Source organism: Myotis brandtii, unplaced genomic scaffold, assembly GCF_000412655.1.
Source record: "Myotis brandtii unplaced genomic scaffold, ASM41265v1 scaffold182, whole genome shotgun sequence".
NCBI lineage: Eukaryota > Metazoa > Chordata > Mammalia > Chiroptera > Vespertilionidae > Myotis > Myotis brandtii.
In genome coordinates this window covers 3,091,426-3,100,203 of record NW_005356751.1, presented here as the reverse complement: position 1 = coordinate 3,100,203, position 8,778 = coordinate 3,091,426, and the positions used below count along the sequence as shown (strand labels likewise).

The window sequence follows — 8,778 nt, the reverse complement described above, 5'->3', positions numbered from 1 at the left end:
CCCCAACTGCCCTCCCCTGCCGGCCTGGTCACCCCTAACTGCCCTCCCCTGCAGGCCTGGTTGCCCCTAATTGCCCTCCCTTATCGGCCTTATCGCCCTTAACTGCCCTTTCCTGCAGGCCTGGTCCCCAACTGCCCTCCCCTGCCGGCCTGGTTGCCCCCAACTGCCTTCCTCTGCTGGCCTGGTCACCCCCAACTGTCCTCCATTTCAGGCCTGGTCCCCCCCCAGCTGCCCTCCCCTGCTGGCCTGATTGCCCACAACTGCCCTCCCCTGCCAGCCATCTTATGGTGGCCATCTTGTGTCCACATGGGGCGGCCACCTTGTGTGTTGGAGTGATGGTTAATTGCATATTACCTCTTTATTATATAGAATATCCACAGCACAGATTTTGATATACACATATCTTCTTGACTTCAAAGGTACATCTCTTGAAAGACTTTTCTATACTCAACAGTCCTTGTTTCCTTATCTCTTATTCATTACTCAACCTAGTTTCTGGGTCAATCACTCCACTCAGCAGATCTGGTACTATCATCAATATCTCCTATGCATTCTTTTACCTCTCAGCAGCCTTTGGCTGTTGTCTACCCCATCTTTTTGAAACACACATTGTTACAATTTTCTCCTGCTTTTCCTCCTACCTCTTTGGTAGCTCCTTCTTTGTCTTTCATGATGACCACCACTCTCCACTCAACCATGAAATACTGGGATTCATTAAGCTTGTAGAGGCTATATTCTCTACGTTTTCAGTCAACCTTCCTTGGGAAATCTCACCAAAACCACAATTCCAATTATCATTTATAGACCAAATATATATCTCCAGCTCAAATTGCTCCTGAGCTCTGAAAACCCATATATTTAGATCTCTATATGTAAGTGCCTATATGACATCTTCACCTAAATCTTTCTCAGGCTTCTCAAATGGCCCTTGTCCAGCCCAACTTGTAATCTCCAGGTATATGTATATTTCTATACTCCATGGTCTCCATGCTCCAAAGTTCCTCATCTTAGTAAAGGGCAGCAATTCTCATCCAGTTGTGAAAGCTGACAGACACCTAGGAATCTAATCTATCTCCATGACTCATACTCTAATCCAAAGTAACTTTGTCTCCCTAAATCTACTCTTCCCCTAACGCTAATCAATACTTCTTTTCGTTCCCTAACACAATCATACATTTTTTCTGGGATCTGCTATTTATCAGCTTTACCAGCACTGTAGTCAAGAGTGAACTTTTGAAATTTAACACATAAACACAGACCATCAGTTTGAAAACTTGCAATGGCTTCCCAATGTTCTTAGGATAAAGACCAAAATCCTGGAGATGGACCACAAGGTCCTACATGGTCCAACCCCCACCCATGTCTCCAGACATTCATTCATCTCTAGCCTCCTTGCTCTCTATGCTCCACACTGGCCTGCTTAAGTTTTATTTTTTACTTCACCATCCTCATGCCTGCCATAGGTTCTTTACCTATAATGTGCCTTTTACTTAACTTGCTCTTTCCTTTCATGTTCCTGCATTATATACTCTTGTGAATCCATGTTCTTTTTCTTCAGAGTACTCATCTCCATTTGGATTCTATATTCAAGACTACAATTGTTTGACATTAAAGTATCTGTCTCCTATCAGATCCAAAACCACATGAGTGAAGGGACTGTATTTGTTTTAGTCACATTCTTAATCACAAATGAGTAATTAGTATAGTGCCTGACACATAGTAGGCACTCAATTAAATAATTGCTTAATGAATTAATTTATTAAGTAGCTACTATGTGGTAGGCAATGTACATACGTGCTCTTTATCTATTTTCTCAGCTAATGCTTAAGATAAGCCAACAAATTAGTTATCCTTAGCTTACTAATAATGAACCTGAAATTTAAAGAATTAAAGTAACTTGCCTAGGATTTCTTGTCTAGTAGGTGTCAGAGCCAGAATTTGAACCCAGATTTAGCTAACTCTTAATCTCTTGCTCTTGAACACTATTTAAAAAATTACATGAAATAGTCCATTACTTCACTGACTCATTTAATCAATGTGTATTTAAGACAATGACTCATTCAGAGTCCAAACAGGAAATAGATGACACATTGAACAAGGATAATTAGAGAAAGGTTTATTTATAAAGGGACTATACAAAAGTGTGCATGGAAGACAAAAGGTTAAGAAAGAAACCAATGACTTAGTAGCAATCAAGACATTTCTCTTGAAGGGAGGGAATGAGGGGAGATAGTTGTTATTAGACCTTAGAGGAAAGGGGTATGTAGAATTTGCAGCCGTTAGAAGAGTAACTTTATATTGAGGGACCCAGCTAACTTGAAGTGACTTCAGGAAGACAGTCAGGAAGAATAAATACTTCGATCTCAACCTTCCTTCTCCCTTTGATCTATCTCTTCCCAGGGATCCCCAATAACCATGGCCCAAATAAAAGCCAAAGTTCAAGGAAACCTATGAGTATAAACCATACAAGTTAGCCTCTAGGCCAGAGAGAAGAGTGGAGAAGGGTGACAGTAGATCTGGAAGGGCAAATAGAAGACATTCAGAAAAAAAAATCTACTATGTGCCAAGATGGAGGGAACACCTTAAACGAATAAGTATCCAACCCTCAGAAACCAGACTTTCTCCTCTCTTGGGTACAAAGGAAAAGTCATTACCAGGCAGGCATGGCCTAGGTGTTAATGTACATTAGACCCTCCTAAATTATAGATTTATAAGGTAAACCATGTCTGTCTCTACTATATTCCTTTCACAATCCTCAATGGTAGGTATAATTAGAGTAATAATACAGAAAGAATTATTTGGTAGCTCCTTCTTTGTCTTTCATGATGACAATTTATTTTGGATAACTGTCATCCAAATAGTTAACAATTTATTTTGGATAACTGTCAGAACATCTAGGTGTTTACCTGGAACTAGTTGCCCCATTAGATGTCTCAAGACTTATGGGTTCTGAGACAGTCATCTGTGCAACTTTGGCATTGATGAAACCATCCATTCCTCTGCCTGCCATCATTCTAGGAAAGCTTTTATTCAACATTTGTGCCCAGAGGAAAGACAATGGAGGCATTCTCTGCATTCAAATATCTGCCAAATGAAGGTTTCCTGCCAGGAAACATCCAGGCCACATCACAAAGGAAGAGGGTGTTCCCCGACTTCCCTCTGCCAAGATTCAAAGAGCAGTACATTTTCCCAGCCTATGCACTCTGAATTGATGCCGAAAGAAGGAAGCAGCAGGGAAGAACGGAAAACATTTGCCAAGCATCCCCTTATCATATGCATTGTCTCACTGAGTTTTTACAATGACTGTCTAATGTACCTATTATTATCCCCACTTAGAGCAGAAAACGAAAGCTTTGGAAGTTTCAGTGGCCAAAGTTTAACATCCTACAGCTGGTAAACAAGTCTGAACCCAGAGCTGTCCAATTCAAAATTGTGCAAACTTTCTGTTATACTACTGAGAGGGAGACCTGCTCAACTTACCACCCCCCTTCCTTCTATGTAGGAGCGTTTTCCCAGAGAGTCAACCTTATGAAGGAAAACTTAGCCCCTATATGGTTCACAGCAGCTGTCCTAGCTTAACGTGCTGTAGCTGAACCATAGTCCTGAATCCATCTTTTCAAACAAGATCATACAAATGCAAACAAAATGTTGGGCTACAGCCCATTCCTAGGATGAAGCATTCCCATCTCTATGACGACAGAGAGCAAACTAGGAGGGTCCTTCCCATCAGAGAACCTTCAATAAGTCTCTCCTTTATTAAGTAGGAAGGTCAACAAAGGTTAGTGTATAAGCTTGGCTCTCTCTTTCACTCAATGCAAGAAAGACGCAAATGAAGAAATATAGGACATAGGTTTATTTCCATGACAAAAGAATGAAAGCATCTGATGAGAGAATTATTAACCCAGACTCATTCCCAGATAAAAGCACGTGCACTGCCTCATTTCCAGGGATTTCCCAAGTCCTCTCAATGGCAATGTCCCAAGCAGCAAGAACCTTGCTAACACCCACAGCTGAGAGCATTTAGAAAGAAATGGGAGGACTTTTCCAGGTTTGGAACCCTTTTGAGTCTTTAATGAACATTTTGTTGTTGTTGAGGAAAGTCAGTTAAGAAAAACATTCCAATTTTGATTGCACATATAGTCAACGGGCCCAAAACATATCTTAATTTGGTGTCACGATAAACAGCATTTTAAAAATCAAGGGCTGGCAATTGAAGCCATGAGTACAATTTGAGTGTCTTTATGAAATGGTGCTACTGTAAGCTTCCTTAGCAGGAGAGGGCCACCTTGGGCCCATAGAAATAAAGTAGGGAATGGAAGAAGTGGCCAGCAGGAAGAGGAAGAGGTACCTCCCCTCTCTCCCCTGATTCCCACCCCACCTCCATCACACAGACTTTCCAGGGCTCACTGTCCTATTGACGAATAATAGAAGACGCTTTGGAGTATAAACAGAAATGATTGCAGAAGCTCCAAGAAAGCTTTTCCAAAAGAATTATTTGACCTTTGCAGACTACAAAATTAACAGCAGAGCAGGGGGATTTCTTTCGTAGTATTTCCCCACTTTAAAGGCAAGTTGATTAATACATATATGTTGAAGATGATTGAGATGGGGTTAACGAAAGAGAAATTAAACTGTAGGCATCTAGCACCCACTAGTAACTCAGGGCCAAGCAGCCTTAGGAATAAGTTCATGATGTTCATAAGTTCATGGTTCCTTACACAGTGGAACCACACAGATTATTTCCAGAGCATTGGTGTCTTCCCCCAGTGGTCTGCACTCTGCAGTCAATGCAGGTAAATGAAAGCACTGCATTCATCTAGCCTGGAGAGCCCCAGATGTCAGGAAGAGGTCCCCCCCACCCCCCGGCCCCAACCAGTCCTCGGCAGTCAGCTTTACCTGCAAAAATAACCATTCCGAAACACCAGCTGGTGTTTCTCAGCACACAGCCCCTCAGGATTATCTTCTCATTGTTGAGGGAGTGCTCACTGTCCTTCCAAGAGAGAACTCCCGTGAATTTATCTAATTTGTTGTTAGGTGCCTCACAGACAACAATCCCTGCAAAATGAAAAATAATTTTAAAAGCCTTTTTATGAGTTACCTTGAACTCTCTTTAGAAGCCCACAGTATTTTGTTACCACCTTACTTCTCAGACACAGTATATTTTACCTTCTCTCTCTCTCTCTTTTTATTTTATTGATTTCAGAAAGGAAGGGAGAGGGAGAGAGAAATAGAAACATCAACAATGAGAGAGAATCATTGATCGGCTGCCTCCTGCACACACCCTCCTGGGCATGTGCTCTGACCAGGAATCGAACTGTGACCTCCTGGTTCATAAGTTGACCCTCAACCACTGAGCCACATTGGCCAGGCTTTACCTTCTCTCTTAGACAACACAGAGTTATATGTACAAGATTGTGCTAGGAAAAATAAGTTAGAAGGTACAAAGATAGAAGCCCATCAAATGTTTTAAACATAGCTTACTGCGCTGTCTGAATAAAAACAGAAAGCTCATGAAACATGGGATTTTTTTTAACTTAAAAAAAATCACTTCTCTCTACTTTTAGTTTGTAACAATGACCTTTGACAAGATTAAGTGTGGACTGTCCTAAAAGTTTTTCTTATCCCATCACTTTTAATTTAATGTAAACTCTTCCATAGGTTTAGATCAGCCGTGGGCAAACTACAGCCCGCGGGCCGGATCCGGCCCATTTGAAATGAATAAAACTAAAAAAAAAAAAAAGACCGTACCCTTTTATGTAATGATGTTTACTTTGAATTTATATTAGTTCACACAAACACTCCATCCATGCTTTTGTTCCGGCCCTCCGGTCCAGTTTAAGAACCCATTGTGGCCCTCGAGTCAAAAAGTTTGCCCACCCCTGGTTTAGATGGTATACTTTCAGTTTGACAGCCAAAGTTAATCAGGTTTTTCTAGGCTCATAATCAGAATTTTAAGGGTCTTGCAATATTTCACCCCCAGGAAACCTGGGCCTTGTTTGCTACATGTGCCTGAGAATACGTGTGATTCCTTTCAGCTGTTCTATGCTTCTTATCTTGATTAGATTCAGAGTTCTGGAGACTCTCAAAGACACCATATAACTTGCCTCAACCTGGCCAGAAGATGTATCTAGTTTTGTTTTGTTGTTTTAAATTCCAAGCCCATTCCAAACCAAGGGCATGCCCATTCCAAATCAATGAATCAATTTGTTCCACTATTTCAATAAGAATATACACTTTCAGGGTGGGTATTCTCCTGGTAGAAAAAGAAACCAGAAGTAATCTTGTATGGACCCTGTCACAAAATATAACTATTAGATCAAAAACATTTTGACTTTGGGTAGTTGTTGGCACACAATGCAATATACAAATGACATAGCATAGAATTGTACAGTTAAAACCTATATAATTTTATTAGTCAATGTTAACCTGATAACTTTAATTAAAAATATACATTTGTACTGCAAACAGTTGAGGTTTAAATTTTTATAAGTAAAGAATATAAAAGGAGGTTGTGGGTAGATCCAAACAGGGTAGATCCAAACAGGTTAGTACCTATAAAATTCTTTCTCTCAAAAACAATTAAAATACATGTATTTAATCAGAAGCCAAATAGTAGGTTGGAACATAATAAATGGCATTTGGAAATGAAAAAATGGAGGCATGTCTTCAGCACTGATTGAAGGGAAAGGAGACCAGCCCCACCAAGAGAACTGCTGTATTATACTGCTACACCACTCACCAAACACCTTCTAAACTTAGGACATTCTTACATAGGCCCCTTTTCCTTCCTAGGATATCTTTTCCTTTTAAAACTCTTAGACCTAGAGGACAGCAGCCAGTTTTCACATGGTCTTATCCCTTCTGACCAACCAGATTACTAACATTAATAGATCTTGCATGAAAACAAAAACAAAAACAGGCTTCTGCCCAAGATGGCAGCGTAGGTAAATGTGGTACTCCCATCCTCCCACAACCACATCAAAATTACAACTAAACTACAGAAAAATCATCATTCATAACCACCTAAAATCTAGCTGAACAGAAGCCCTAGGACTAAGACTATAAAGAAGCCACATTGAAACTAATAGGAGGAGTGGAGATGAGAAACAGGCTGGTCTCACACCCAGGTGTGGCAGACAAAAATCAGAAAGGATATCTCAGCTGCAGAGGTCCACATGAGAAGCAAGGGGTCCCCGCCCCACACCAGGCCTCCCAGCCCAGGGTTCTGGTGCCAGGAAGAGATGCCCCACAACTTCTGGCTGTAAAAACCAGTGGGGATTGTGGCTGCGTGAGACAGAGGGCTGCTGGAGTCCCAAGCAGTTCTTCTTAAAGGGCTTGCGTATGGACTTACTTGGACTCACTCCCTCTAAGTTCCAGTGCTGGGGAAGTAGCTCAAAAGGCACCGGGACATACAAGAAGGAATTGAATCATCTTGCATCAGGATGAGAGCTGGAGGGGCAGCTTTTTCCCAAACAGAAGTGCTGGCAGAGGCCATTGTTCCTTTTCTGAGAACTTATTCCACAGAGTTTGCAGGCAGGAGCCATATCTGAGTCTCCATCAATCTGACTACTACTGTTCATCCTGTCCTGGTGATTCTCTGAGACCCTACCCCACACAGCTTGCTAACCCACCCCAGCTGCTTCAAGTGGCTTTTTCATATGAATGGCCTAACTTGGCTCATGCCTCAGACTTTACAAAACGCTCTTTTAAAAGTAGCATCTGGCCTGGGCATGCCCTGTCACACTAGCTAAGTGGCCCCAGGCCTGACACTAACAGCAGCCAGCTTTGGTTCACAGTTTGGTCTCCCCTGGGCACCTCCAAGCCCAGCACAAGTAGCAGCCACATGCAGATTGCTCTGTAGCTAATGCTAAGTGTCCCAGGCAGAACACAGGTGGCAAGTGACCCTGGCCTGCACCTCTCCAAGGCCCCAGAGTCAGTGTATCTGGGGGAAAGCTTCAGACCACATCAAAGCACCACCCAACCACCTCCACAAGTGATACAGTCAAGGGGCAGACTTAGTAGGCGTTAGAGCCCCACTGAAGTAAGCCCTGCTTCATGGTGTGGAACCCTGCAAAGCTGATCCGACCTAGTGGGCACAGCCAGCCCTTTCAGTCAATTGAGCTAGGGGTAAATACCTCCCATTGATGTGCCAACAGCAATCAAGACTCAACTACAACAGGAGGTGGGGAGTACACTTGGAGTGCCCAGCTTGGGTGATCAAGAGGCTGTACCACTGGAACCTACAGGACACCTACTATATTCGGCCACTCTAATAAGCCTGGGAGATGTAGTAGGTTTACCTAAGGCATCGAAACAAATGTAGCGAGGTTGCCAAAATGAGGAGACAAAGAAACATGTCCCAGATGAAAGAACAGAACAAAGCTCCAGGAAAAGAACTAAACAAAATGGAGACAAGCAATCTACTAGATTCAGAGTTCAAAACATTGGTTATAAGTATGCTCAATGAATTTAGGGGAAGAGTAGATGAATTTAGAGAGAATTTCAACAGCATAAAAAAATCACATGGAAACCATAAGAAAAAAATAGTCATATATGAAGGATACACTAACTTAAATGAAGAATAATTTAGAGGGATCAACAGTAGATTAGATGAAACCAAAATCAAAAATAGCTATTTGGAATGTAAGGAAGCAAAATTCATCCCATCAGAACAACCAAAAGAAAAAATAATCAAAAAAAATGAGCCTCTTGGACAACTTTAAGCTTACCAATATTCACATCATGGGTTTGCCAGAAGGAGAAGAGAGAGAGCAAGAA

General features: G+C 41.8%; 1 protein-coding gene across 9 annotated transcripts in view; it reads right to left on the bottom strand.

Annotated features, from left to right (window-relative positions):
* Positions 1-8,778, bottom strand: part of ATP8B4 (ATPase, class I, type 8B, member 4) — a 227,820-nt gene that overhangs the window by 99,289 nt on the left and 119,753 nt on the right. For 8 of the 9 annotated variants that reach the window (XM_014537818.1, XM_014537819.1, XM_014537816.1 and 5 more), the window contains one exon: positions 4,897-5,055. The exons of the other annotated variant lie outside the window; for it this stretch is intronic. In XM_014537818.1, the coding sequence (XP_014393304.1) occupies positions 4,897-5,055 (159 nt within the window). The remainder of the gene's footprint in view (positions 1-4,896; positions 5,056-8,778) is intronic. 9 annotated transcript variants of the gene reach the window in all.